The sequence below is a fragment of the Danio rerio genome, chromosome 4, assembly GCF_049306965.1.
Source record: "Danio rerio strain Tuebingen ecotype United States chromosome 4, GRCz12tu, whole genome shotgun sequence".
NCBI lineage: Eukaryota > Metazoa > Chordata > Actinopteri > Cypriniformes > Danionidae > Danio > Danio rerio.
The window spans coordinates 18,080,380-18,094,980 of NC_133179.1; the positions used below are offsets into that span (position 1 = coordinate 18,080,380).

The 14,601-nt window shown below is 36.5% G+C and overlaps 1 protein-coding gene across 2 annotated transcripts in view; it reads right to left on the minus strand.

Annotated features, from left to right (window-relative positions):
• LOC101884203 (uncharacterized) overlaps positions 1-12,144 on the minus strand; it is a 78,916-nt gene extending 66,772 nt beyond the window's left edge. The window contains exons 1-3 of one of the 2 annotated variants that reach the window (XM_073947128.1): positions 11,853-12,144; positions 5,288-5,541; positions 2,337-2,402 (exon numbers count right to left, since the gene is read on the minus strand). In XM_073947128.1, the coding sequence (XP_073803229.1) occupies positions 2,337-2,402; positions 5,288-5,317 (96 nt within the window). In that variant the 5' untranslated portion in view covers positions 5,318-5,541; positions 11,853-12,144. The remainder of the gene's footprint in view (positions 1-2,336; positions 2,403-5,287; positions 5,542-11,852) is intronic. The other variant, XM_021475248.2, reaches the window with a different exon arrangement.
• Positions 12,145-14,601: the final 2,457 nt, after the last annotated feature.

Consider the following 14,601-nt stretch of genomic DNA (forward strand, 5'->3'; position numbering starts at 1 on the left):
GTAGTTTGAATGGCGCTCGCCTTCCTGTGGCCAACCTCTTTTTTTATGCACACAAAAATGGAAGCACACCACTCCACTCGCCGTTAAGAAAGGACGTCATACCGAACAGAATGCAACCCAAAACCAAACCATAAATCACAGTGTAAACAGCAATGTTTGTCTGTGGGCCCAGGAGTGTGTTTGCCCACCTGTGCGTGTGTCATCATTTGGGCGTACAGTATTCGCCACTCGTTATGTCGTCTCGCTGGCGACAATGTCCATGGAGACCGGTGAGGTATGAAGATAGTGGGTGGGTTAATCGTCTCTTGCTCTCAATAGATCTTTGGGACGGCCCATAAAATTCAGAGGGTTTGAATGTGGTGATGCTCCCAGTGTTTTATGGCACACTGAGGTAATCCAGAGGGCAGAATTTGTGTGTGGTTGTCCTTAGCAATGCAAACACTACTGGTCAAAAGTTTGGGATCACCACAATTAAAAAAAAAGCCTATTCCGTTTGGTCAAAAATAAAGTAAACATTGGAAAATTGTGAAATATTATTACGAATTAGAATATAGTAAAAATGTAGTTTAAATTTGTATTTATATTTAAAGCTTAATTTAAAGCCGCTTCATTACTCCAGTTCTGATCCTTCTGAAATCATTCTACACTGTAAAAAATGATTGATTTCACACAGTTCCTTCATGTTTTCCCAACACAAATAGATCAAGTTAACTTAATGGCATTTGCAAATTTAAGTGGATATAAAATAAAACAACAAAAGTGGTTTTAAAACAAAGTAAACTCAAGAATTGCGTTGATTCAGCTTACTTTAAATAAGCTTGCATGAACAGCAAAAATTATTTTTTGAGTGCAATAACATGATCTGCTGTTAAAGAAATTATTAGTATTATTAATAATAATATTAATAATAATAATAATAATAAGAAGAAGAAGAAGAAGAAGAAGAATGTCAATGTTAAAAATTGTTGGACTGCTTCATATTTGTGTGAAAACTGTAATACAGTACCATTAAAAATTTTAACCCAGGCTCATTCTGATTACGTGCCCCTATATACATTTCTGGAGAGAGCAAAATACGTCACAGGAGCTTTTTGTTTTCACGAATCCACCAGGGGCCGCTGTGTACACTTTTTTCAGATCTCAAACTTCTCTTGCGAGTACCATTCAGACCTGCTGTCCTCACGTAAATGCACCAGTGGCTGCTGTCGACTGACTGACCAACCGACCAATACCCTCCCCCTCCCCCTTCCCTTCACCCAACCGATAGTGTTTTAAAAAGCACAGATTGACCCACCCACCCCATTTCCTAAACCTAAATGCAGTGTTTTAAAAAGCAATGCAGAAAAAGAAAGTTTTTACCATAATTGATTTGTACCATGTTTTCAGATTTTACCACATTCTCACTCTTTTATTTACTTGTTTATATATATTTATTTGCTTATTTACTTTCTGGAACTGTTCTTCAACTTTTAAATTTTAAACGATGTCATACGTAGCTCTGGCTACATCATTTGCAATCTCGAGAAATGCATATAGGGCTATGCTTTCAGAATGTTGAACAAATTTCTATTGACTGTATTATTGTTATCAAGGGAACAATAAATTTGTGTTTAAACAGTGAAATTAAATACATTTATAATATATATTTTTTTTAATTTTATAAAAATACTATTTTTTAAAGTAACTGTTTACTTTTTGGGCGATGTGGTGGCACAGTAGGTAGTGCTGTCGTCCCACAGCAAGAAAGTCGCTGGTTTGAGCCTTGGCTGGTTCAGTTGGCATTTCTGTGTGGAGTTTGAATGTTCTCCCTGCTTTCTTAGTTACATTTTAAACTAGAAATAAGAAACGCTTTTTAATAAGGAAACTAAAATAGTCATGTAATATCTTACATTTTCACTGACCAATTATATGCAACTTTGGTAAGCAATGGTTAAAAACATAAAAAATCCTTAATGATCCCAACTTTTTGACTGATAGCTCGCATTTGCCCGATTGTATGCACTGGTACATTCTGAAGATAAAGTAAAGTAGTCAGTAAGAGGCTGGTGGATCTTTGTCCCATTTGTTGTCTTGTTTGTTTAACCAGAGGCCCACACAACTCGCTGTGCCCATGGAAACCTCTCTGTTGCCTGTGGCACATTCCCAGCCTCTGGCCTCTTGAAGACGGAGACGGGCACCAGCCATCAGTGCATATGTGTTTGTTTACAGGAGTCATATTTGAATATTAGTCTGGCCTTATTACGTTATCTCAATGCACGGCATGCTAAATCAATTGCAAGCGCGCTTTGATGAAGTGTAATTGCGTAAGTCATTCTTTTGTCTTTGTAAATGCTCACCGCATGATTCTGTCCTCTGTTCCACAGGACGGCTTGTCTGACAAAGCTGAAGTAATATGATGGGGCCTGGGGGACAGAAAACAGGTTTAGATGTTGACAGTGATTAGTCATATTTGATAAGGCAAACATGGCTGTTATTATTGGTTGTGCTGTTGAATGCTTAATCAAATGGATTAAGTAGTTCCAGACAGAGTCTGACCACAAGCAGGTTCAAATGAGTTCAGTTATTTATTATTATCATAAAAGACAAATCCTGTAAAGACATTGAAGCAGATAAATATATTAAACAACAGGATAACAATGGCAAACTTACCCATTGGATTTAATACTATTATATTACATACATACATTCATAATAAAAAAAAAACTTTAAAAACAAAACCCTGACAAATATTTTTAAATAAATAATCTGAATTATATATTTTTAAGCCGCATATTGACTTTTGCCAAAAGTAATGCACACCCAAGGCCTAAATTACTTTTTACTCATACTTTTGTTAACAATATGCAGAAATCACTTAAACACCATGTACAATGAAGTATTTACATTTTAAAAACAGCTCTGCAAAGCACTCAATCTCAATGTTTTGACTTTATAATATCAGCATTTATATATTTTTAGATGTTTATACCAGTTGAAAAGCCTTCTTTAATTATTTGGGTCAAAGCAAGACATCCCATTTTGCTCAATATCAACTTGTACTTGGTATAAGGTGTCTAATTTAATGTTTCATAATTCTTTTAAATGTTAAAAGTAAAAAAAAGCGTGAAATAATTATATTTCAATGTAACAGATTCAGTGTTACAGATTTATTCATACTCTGTAAATACCCAAAAAGTTAAGGTAACTCAAACCGTTTGAGGAAACCGATGCAACAAACCATTTAGGTTCAAAAACTAATCCTAATGAGTGCTTTGAAACTTATCCATTTGAGTAAATAAAGCAATTTGAGCACAGTAAAACCCTATAAATGAAGACAGCTCAAACCAACTGAGTACTGTTAAACCTAATAAGTTAAGGCAACTTAAACCATTTGAGGAAACTGATTTGAGTAAAAAAAAAAAAATAATCTAAATGAGTACTGTGAACTTACTCTATTTAAGTTGAGGTATTTAACTAACTCATTATCTTCAACACTGAGTTCAAAACTCTTTTCAAATGAGTAGAATTAACTTTCATTCATTCATTCATTTTCTTGTCGGCTTAGTCCCTTTATTAATCCGGGGTCACCACCAATAGAATGAACTGCCGACTTATCCAGCACATTATTTACGCAGCGGATGCCCTTCCAGCCGCAACCCATCTCTGGGAAGCATCCACACACATAAACACACACAGTCATACACTACGGACAATTTAATCTACCCACCTCACCTCTACACGCGAACGCAGGGAGAACATGCAAACTCCACACAGAAACACCAACTGAGCCGAGGATCGAACCAGCGACCCAGCAACCTTCTTGCTGTGAGGCGACAGCACTACCTACTGCACCACTGTCGCCCAATTAACTGTCAGTAAATTTTAAGTTAGCTACACTCATTTCATTTGATAAAGTTGACTGTTGGATTTTACAGTCTGTCAATATTACAACAAAATATGTTTTCTGAGTTGTTTCAGTAAGTAAAAGAATATTAGGTAAAAGAATAATTGATCATATATTTTACTGGATTATATATTATTGTATTTTAAATGGCTAAAAAAGGATACAGCCTAAGGGTTTGAATGATAGTATGAAGTATAAACATTTCAAACGACAATTAACTGTATTCTGGAGCTCCACTGTGATCCTTAAATAGAAGCAATAAAACTTGACAGGTTAACATTCTCATCATAAGCCACCTAGAACATGCTAGAAACTGCATTGCAACATGCTAACCCCCTTCTAAACGTCTTATTTTCTAAACATTTAAACATTCTCCTCTTCAAACTTCTCTACAACCAGCATTTTTCACATCTTCAGTAATAGATTAAGGGAAAATAGCTTAGGATCTTTTGGGCCAGTAAAGAACCTTTCATTAACCACCCAAATCAACATGTAAAAAACAAAACCTTGAGAAAATGCTTAGAAACAGTTTTGTAAAATAAAATAAAATGAAATATTTTTTAAATGAAATGAAATGAAATGAAATGAAATGAAATTAAATTAAAAATTAGCATAATCGCCTCACAACAAGAAAGTCGCTGGTTCAAGCCCCGGCTGGGCGTTTTTGTGTGGAGTTTGCATGTTCTCTCCGTGTTCGCGTGAATTTCCTCCGGGTGCTCCTTTTTACCCCACAAATCCAAAGACGTGCGTTACAGGTAAACTAAATAAGCCAAATTGCCCGTAGTGTATGTGTGTGAATGCAGGAGTATGTGGGTGTTTCTCAGAGTTAGGTTGTGGCTGGAAGGGCATTCATTGCGTAAAACCTATTCTGGGTAAGTTGGCGGTTCATTCCGTTGTGGCGACCCCTGATTAATTAAGGGACTAAGCCAAAAAGAAAATGAATGACTGAATAAATAATTTAATTTAATTTAATTTCATTTCATTTCATTTCATTTCATTTCATTTCATTTCATTTATTTTATTTTAATTTAATTTAATTTAATTTAATTTAATTTAATTTAATTTAAACAGATGCGAATTAAATTCAAATTAAATAAATAAAAAAATCTTGTACACATTGGTCAAAGTAATAATGCGTGTTTTTCAGTTTGTGCATCAAACACAGTCTAAACTAACACTCGCACACACTGTGATTCATGCAGCTCCTTTTCAGAATGTCAATTGGCCCTCTGTGTTCTGCTGCGAGCTGTGTTGCATCTCAATATTGAATGCGGGCCACTGCAGCAGCTATTCTAAGCAGTTCATCAAGCGCTCATCAAGCTATCTTTGCCTTTCGCTTCTCAACTCCATCGCTCAGCTCTCTTTTTCTTTTCACTAAGTCTTGCACACTCTCGTCTATCTGACCTGTGGCCCAAGGCTCCAGCAGAGACTCATCCATCACCACAGACATCACTGTCTGTCCCCGTCTCCGTCCACCAGGGTCACGAATTTCGCTCTTCCAGGGTCATCAGTCTCTCTGTGGCAGATGCCAGAGTTTCTGAGTCAGCTTCAGCCTGGCAGCCTGGTGCTTCTGGCTCTTTTTAACAGCAATTGCACACTGGGGCAGGGAATTGTGCTGATCTGAAGCCACCAGCCCACCTGTGGGTGATGAGTGAGACCTGTGGAGTGGGACCAAATGGAGGATATTGAACGCCTGCTTGAACCTGTCCATTGAAAAGCATTCGGAAAATCGCTATTGACAGGTTGCAGCATTGTGCTCTCAAAGCTTCAGGGTGGGATCATGTTTGGTTTTGTTTTAAGTTCCTTTTCATCTTTAAACAGGTTTGATTTGTAGATGTCGTAAACATGTAGATTTAGAATACTTGTATGTTTTAATGCATTGTTTTATAGAAGCTAGAGGACACTCATGTGGTACATATGCAAATATTAATCCAATAACTATTTGATTCACTCATGATTTCTTACATTTTGAGAATGAAACTTATTTGTGATGTAGTTGTTTTGAAATGGTTCATGAGATTGAAATTTAACTATATAAAAACACAAAAACACACACACACATTCACAAACAAATACACATATATAAGAAAAAAGTGTATAAAAAATATAAGCAAATGAAAGAAATTATTAAAATAAATACAGATGTCATTTGCAATGTAACAATTGTATTTAAAATATATTTTCATAAATACTTATGTATAACAAATATTTTATTTGAATAAAATACCTATAAGATGCCCTTTTTTAGACATGCTTGTATTTAAAAAATATATAAATATAAAATATTATAAACAAATATGCAGTTAAACGTTTTAAATAATAGATTAATGGATAAGTAAATAGACAGAAAAATTACCAAAACCAGTCATTTACAGTGATTTGCAGTGAAGAAATGCCATCCTAAATTCAAGCTGAATCAATTAAAAAAATGATAAATTAGTTATAATTGTAGTAAACTACTACATATGATGATCACAAGTCAATGTGCATTAAAGTACAAATAAATTCACCAAATAATCCAGAAAATGTAATAAATAGCAACTGGGTAAAATTAATGTTGCTCAAAAAGAATTATTAAGAATAAAGTTAATGCATTTGGCTTCTTCAATCCCACATGCACTTTGCTTTTTTGCTAGATTAAGGGCCCTATCATACACCTGATACAATATGGCAATTTATTGCTGTTTTTACACCAGTCCAACCCTAATTTTCACATTTTGCACCATGTTGTTTAAATAACTTTGTGGAATTTGTGGACTCTTCTGTGTTTCGGTCTAAAAACGGAAGTGTGTAAGGTGAATTCTTGGCACGTTGCAATTTTGAATAACTGAAATAGATTGTGCCATTGACCGACTAAAAGCTGATCTTCTAGCGCACACTGCGTTAGTTATGCACCTATACAGGCCCGAAATGCTTGTTCATTGCTTACGACACACAGGGTGTACAGAAATACACAAATATTTTTACATATAAAAAAATAAAGAATTAAATTGTTACAAAAAATATTATTTTCTACATAAATATGAAAAACACAACCTCCATGCTTTCTTCATGTCGTTTTTTTTTTATTCATGACAATTTGCATTTGTATAATGTCATAATTATTAGCAGTATTACTTGTTATATACATATTTATATTTGTTTTCATAAAACCAAGTTTAGACTTGCCCACCTATCAGGTTTTGGAGACGTATACATCACCATATATGGGGCATAAGAATAGGATGTGTGTTTCGATAAAACTTTGTGGTTTTTTGACCACACTTTATTATTGTTCATTTTTTTGTTTGCTGGAAATTAGAACAGAATTCAGAAATAGTTTTCAAACAAAGCTTTGTGCTTAACAAACTAAACTAAATATATGCCGAATAGGCCGAATGGAGGTGTCTCGTTCCTTATCCTCACACTGTAGAGGGTCTGTTTAACTGTTTTCTCGTTAGTGAAGCATTCAGTTTTTCCACTTACAAAGTTACCATGTAAATAGCAAATGCGCAATGGCGCAATGAAACTGACTGTAAAAGGGAATGGCAGATGAGACTCTGACTGGTTTTATGCACGTTATGCTCAAAACACACCTTGAACTCATTAAGAGAATGAGCACAACCCTGTTAGACCATGCTCCAGGACGCAGAGCATATCTTCCATCCCTAAAATAGCAAAAGTGCATTCGGACATGCCCTTAATGCTTTGGTGCCCTTTGCGCCTAGATCGTTTAAATAGAGCCCCCTGGTTTCTTAAACGTTTAATGCATTTTTACACTTTCCATTTAATCTTTATTCCATCTGAATGGAATAATAAACCTAATACACAAGAGCTCGGAATTACTCTTGAGCTTGAACATCATGGTAGAAAATATTCCCAACTAATGACCTGCAATTTCTGCTCTTCTTATCATTCTCTGCACTTAAACGACTTCTGGACGATGCACAATGACCAAATCCTAGGCCTCTCAATGCATAATAACCGGCTTTCCCCTAATTACCCCTTGAACATGAATTCAAGGACATTTGGATCCATATGGGTGATCCTGAGGTAGGAGACCATAGAGATTAGAGAAAGGACTCTAGAGGCCAGAAGAAAATAGTGCATACATTCAGTAATATTCAATCTTTGCAGATTGCCAAAGGAACGGAATAGGTCGACAGACCTCATGAGACCCCAAAACTCATTAAAAGTCACAACACTACAGGCTGCGTTTAAACATCAGGAGGGCAGCTTGGGTGAACTGTGGCCTTGATTAGATGTCATATTCATGCCGTAATCCAACACCCTGCCTTAGAGGTCACAGGGTGACGGTCTTCTTTTTTTTCGAAGCTCTGGAGCAAACATAAGCAGGTCTGTACCGAGTCTAGCCAACCCACACTATTCTGCTCTCCTCTCTGAACTTCTCATCATTGAGATCTGTAATGAAATTGGACAGGCGTGATTGGTATTTTCTGTATCCCATCGTCCAATTCACCAGATGAGATTAGGCCAATTCCAGGCAGATGGGCTTTCCATTGCCTCAGTGTCTCAGGGGCGCAGCAGAGCCCCAGTCCTTTGGGCTTTTCCTGTCGGGGAGGCTGTTTACCATTGCAACACACAGACCGAGGACAGACAGGAAACTGCTCCAGAGACACAGGAAATGTAAAGCTAGTCAATAACAAGTAGGTGGAAGAAAGAAGATCAAATTAGTTGACGTACTAATAAGCAAAGTGCTTCTTTCTTCTCCTTCCTCACTGAGTCTTTCCAACTTGACCATCTGTCCATTTCTGAAAGACACTTCTTGCATATGTTCTAATTATTATAAACCGTCTTACATAAGATTTAATCAAAGTTTATGGACGCTCATGGAAGGGATGAGTCAGAGAGCAGATGATCACTGTGTATTGGCTTTATTTCATTGGCTGATATGTGCAAATACAGCTCACTTGTTCTTTTTAATGAATTTAAGTTGTCCTACATTGGATATGTGTAGAGGAGGGGGTCCAGTCCTACTCCTGGCAACATTGTCCCCACTTGTTACAAGTTTTCCCTGTTCAAAAAATTATTTGTTTGTGCAAGCAGCTTATTACAAAATATATAGTAATGTTTTAAAAGTTAATCATCCTCTAGCTGGTGTGAAAAAATGACAGTACTCTGTTGTAGGGATGCATGATGCATAAATTGCAATCAAATGAAAATTATGATTTGGCAAAAGCTGAGATTGTCATGTACTTGTCAGGAAAACACGAAACCAGGCTTATTCTGAAAATGTACCTCTATATACATTTCTAGAGAGCGCCAAATATTTCCCAGGTGCTACTTTTTTGCAGTTTTTGTTTTAACAAATCCACCAGAGGAGATGTATGTCCTTTTTAAGATCTCAGATTTATCTCGCAAGTGCCATTCGCTCCTTGTGTTCTCGTGTAAATCCACCAGAGGCCCCTGTGTAGGCTTTTCGAGTTATCTTGCTAACTGACTGCCTGATTGACTGAATGATAAACTGACCCACACTCGCTCAATAGTGTTTACCCTCCCACCCACCACCTTCCCTAAACCAAACCGACAGTTTTAAAAAGCAATGAAAAAAAATTTGCTTGATTTCCAAGCGAAAATTTCCAATTCGCCCTCACTTGATTTCTATATGTTGGAAACACGGCTCTGTGATCAGTAGTAAATCTCCTCTGAAGGCCAGAGGGTGCTCTCCCACAGAAACTGTAAATATGACTTAAAGAAGAAATCTCCTTGCTTTTATTGATTTTACTAATAATCATTAATATTATTTTAATTATTGACTAGTAATAATTGTACGACTCTGGACACATCATAATGATTTATATAATGATTACATACATAATGATTTATCATAATGGCATTTGACTTTCATCTTTATATCTGTAGCTCTATCTACAATGTAAATTGTGTCAAAGCAGCTCAACAGATAAAGAAAAGAGAGTAAAAGCCACAATATTTCAAATTGTAGAACGTTCCAGCAATTCAGGTAGACAGGAGAGTAGTGTAAACATCTCATGTAGTTCTAGATTAATTGAAACTGATTCAGTTCAATTCAGTATAATGACATTGTTGAAGTTTAGTTCAAATCAGTTTAGTGCAAATGTCACTTCTTAATGTGGATTCACTGAAGAACAACTCCACCGATGAGCTACGATTGAAGTTATATAGTGAGTTTGGACAAAAAATATATATTATTTGTGGTATTTTCACATTCTTTCAGATGTAGCAGCAACACAGAGCCATATTTCTCTGAGTAGTGATGTAAACAGAGTAATTATCTTGGTTTCAGGATTGGGTAGTAAACACTGCTCCTTCATAATTCATGTGGCTGGAGATGGACAGCTGATTACAGAACTAGCTTTACTGACAAAGCGTCCATGGCTTAACTAGCTTTACTGACAAATCGCCTTTGATTGTGCATAGCTGTTATAAAATAAAAATTAAAGCATTAATTATGTGTTGGTTTTTGATCAGACCCTTAACCACTATTTTTTGAACTTACGAACTTTACATTTACACATTTCTCTTAGGCTTTGGAACACATACTTGGCAAAATACAATTAGTAAATATTTCTGAGGGTTGTGTTTAACAAATGATTATATGGGTCGCATGACAGGTTAGCTCTAATACTTTTCAGTTAAAGTTTTTAGTGAGTCTGAAGTCCTTGATTTCCTAGTTCAGGAACAGGTTTGGAGACTCTTGCTATAGATAAGGGCTAAGGGACCCACTACATTTAAACTTGCATTGTGATTGGTAATTCTGATCACAGGTTATTTCTTGATGTCATGTGCCAATTTTGTTGTCGACTAGAGGGCGCTTATGTTTAATATGTAGCTATAAATCGTAACAAGAAATAGGAAAAAAATCTTTCACTTTCCTGCACAGAAGCATATTAATTTTAGTTGGGAGTTGAGATGATCGAGAGTTGTTGTTTATAAGGATTTGTAATTTGGATCATTGTCATTTTCGGGTGAACTAACCCTTTAAGAATGCTTCACCTTTTCTGTCGTGGTAATGGCTTATATTCCAAAATGATGACAGTCATTCAGCATAGACAAGTAAACTTTTCAATCTTAATTGAGTTGATATAAGCAGATCACTGTCTAAGCTTATAGAGCAATCTCTGACAAACCACATTACACAGACGTCCGCAACAAGAGAATTACCAAGCTTACACACAACAAACACACACCCTGACATCATCCACACACAACCTTACAACACAGAACATCAATCAAACCACAAAGGCACCAAGAACACATGAGGAAATCCTTTTTCCCCCAAAACAATGAGGTCTCCAAACTGCAACCCTATTAATAGTCTACAAAAGGGGCAGGCCTTGATCCCCAGCATGGAAGAGACCGTCATAAAACACATGCACAAAACCAACGACCCACCGCCGCTTGCCGGGTCAGCTATGATGAGCCATGAATGTAACCGTCCAACCAATCTGGCTTAATAGTGTCCATCCTCGCCACCTTTGCAGAGCCAATGGTGTGTGTACGTGTTGACTCGGAGGGTCACAGGGCCTCCACAGATCCTGTGACCCCGAAAGGAGACTAGAGAATCAGAAGCGGACCCCCACAGACAGGACAGAGCCTTCTTTATGCCCTAATCTGCTAGCATCAGAAATCAATATGGTTAGTGGTACCACCACAATAGCAGAAGCAGGAGTTAGCACCTTGCCCGATTTCAGAGGCTCTCTAGGGGGGCATAAAGCCGAGGTCTGCCATGCCCGCTACTGACCTCTGGCACAGCCGCACCCCAGCGTCTAACCTGCTTAACATTCATTACGGAAACCTGGGCAGATGCTCGGATTTCAGGCCTGCTGTCGTCGTCTCTCTTGTCTTTGCTTCCTCATCCTCTCAACATGGGGTCGATTCCAAGTGCTTTTTAATTTCTAAAGCAGAGATCAGAGATCTACTGACAGGCCCAGCTTAATGTTATCCATGCTAAAGGGTTTTGAAGAACCCTGGTGTGGTGGAGACTTACCGTATTTCTGCAGCGTTGGGGTCCGGAGCTCAGATGCAAGGCTTTGGTGTTGACACGTCTCCCTGGGGGATCGATTTGGAATTGAATGCCAGTGTTGTTGAATGATCGGGATTTCCAGCTGTAAATGTGCATTTTGGGTCTATCCTCAGTCGTCAGCATGCTAAGTTTTCAGTAATACAAAGTTTTTTTTAGCTTTAAACTCCAAGTGTTTTGCTATTTACGTAGGCAGAATGAGTTGTTTGGCTTCCTCTCGTCTTCTGAATGCATTTAGTTTGGTGCTGCTCACTGGAATGAAACTTTGGAGAGCTTATTGCTTCTGTTAATGATTATACTGAACCAGTCAGGTGAGTCATCTGGTAACACTTTATTTAGATGGTCCCTTCTACGCATTTTGTGTTGCTACATGCCAACTATATCTCTGTAGAGGATTAGTAGACTGTTAGGGTGGCGTTAGTGAAGGTTGACATGTACATGGAAAGGTTCTTGTAGTCAGGAGAATGTCTGTTGGTGGAGCAGTATCAGCAGATTTTAAGCAGAGTCTACTAATACTCTTTTGAGATTTAGCTGGCATGTAGTTGCAGTGTAACTTTTACAAAATGTGCAATAGGGATCATCAAATGAAAAGGTAACACTTTCATTTTAGGTAACGTAGTTGTGCATGTTCCATGCACTTACTATAGGGATCACAATGAGTTATGGATAATAACCTGTAACTTACCCTAAATCTAACCTACATTCAACCATATCACATAAGTACAATTAATTAATATTACTCATTAGTTAAATGAATAATTGCACTGTAAGTACGCCACTCTAAAATAAAGTGTAACCAAATAAAGTGTTAGAGTTTCAACTTTATCGAAAATGCTAAAAATGAACACACACAAGCCCAAAACGGTGGAAGGCATTGGTGGACAAAGAGCTATTCAGAGTGCAGAAGAATAGGCAAGGATCAGGTTCTGTCCTGCTACATGCATAAATCTGCCGTCGTGCTTAATTACATTACTGAGGATTTACAGAGTCGTTTTAAGGAAACCACACACACTATCAGTCCCACAAATCAAAGCTCATTAGTGGGAATGTGTGCGAGTGTGTGTTTCCCCTCGTGCATGTCAGTGGGACTGCTGTCTATCTGCCTTTTTAATCATATCTCATTAGTGTGAGAGGATTTTCAGGATTGAAGTTGTCTTATGAACGTTCACTCTTCTGCTGGAGCTGAAATTCGGGAGAAATATTAACCAAGCTACTAATATGAGCTTTGTTGCCCTGGTGATGTAGAAACATGAACAGTATGCAAGCATACAGACATTTTTTTTTAACTTTTGATTAAGTGCAATACATTGACAATCATGAAGAAAACAATCTAAATGGTGGATTAAAGTTTTTAGACATTAGTACTGTTTGTGTTCGTGCTGGTTTTCGAATTCAAAATGATTACATACTATTGAAAACATAAATTAATATTGTGCAACTATCAACTAAAAAGATCCACAAAATAGGTAAAACATTAGTATCGTGTTGTCTAAAAGTCTGAAAATAAGGCAACTTTATTATTTTATGCAAAAAAACATGACAACATTTTTATTTTACATTTGAAAAAAAAAAAAGCCGGCAGTTCTTTATACTTTACAGAATAAAAGAAAAATGGTTAGCTATATTCACAGAGAAATATTTATGCTCTTTTATGCTGAGCACTATATTAGTGGTGTAACGGATCCAAAAATCTCACGATTCGCATCACACTATGATTTTTGAGTCATAAATCAGACCATTTTTATATATCTATTAAAAAAATAGAGGAAACAAATGTCATTTGCTTTCCATTTATACAAACATATTACTGCAAAAACCATTGGTTCAACAAACAGAACTTAGAACCTGTAATTTTAATCAAAATAAAAATACAAAAAATGGTCTTTGCTACTGTTGCTGATAATGCTAGATATAGAAATCTAACATCTTGTACAACACATCATATTTATTTTCAATTAATGATTCAACAATTCACACAAAAAACGTCATGTGTCATTTTTGAAAACCTATTCAGTGTCATAATTTGACATAACATGGTTGTTTGTTGCCAGTTAATGGTTAAACAATGTAATTGCCACAACATTCACCAGCGTCAGGTTCCATTAAACAGTGATTTTAATCTTTACCATAAACATCAGTGTTTATATCTGAACTGTAAACTGTTTTCCTAGTACTTCTGTTCCTAGTACTTCTGTACTTCGAAGGATTAATAAACATTTGCAAACCATTATTATTTATCATGCATGTTGTGCAGGTTTGAATTGAGATCACAATGTCTTAATGTTAAATAGTGCAGCTTTACACTTAAAGCATTAACGCAGGCTAAACAAGCAGTGACAGAAAAAACCTTTAATTAATAACCTAAGAAAGCATTTAGGTCCCACCACAACTTTTTCCATCATCATTATATTTTACAGGGAAGCCTAAATGCTTTAATACACGTGATTTGAATGATGCGGGAGGTGAATGTTGGAAGTTAAAAAAGTTATTAATCCGTGGGTCACGTGCATTCCGATCTGTAGGTTGTAATCAACATGGATCACGGATTAACCGTGATCTGTTACACCCCTAATGTATATTACCATATTACCACATATATTTACCATGCATCAAGTATTTTAAGGGCATATCTGATATATTTCATATTGTTGATATCATTATATATGTATAATGATATCAACTAGTTTAACTAATATATATATATTTATACAACAGT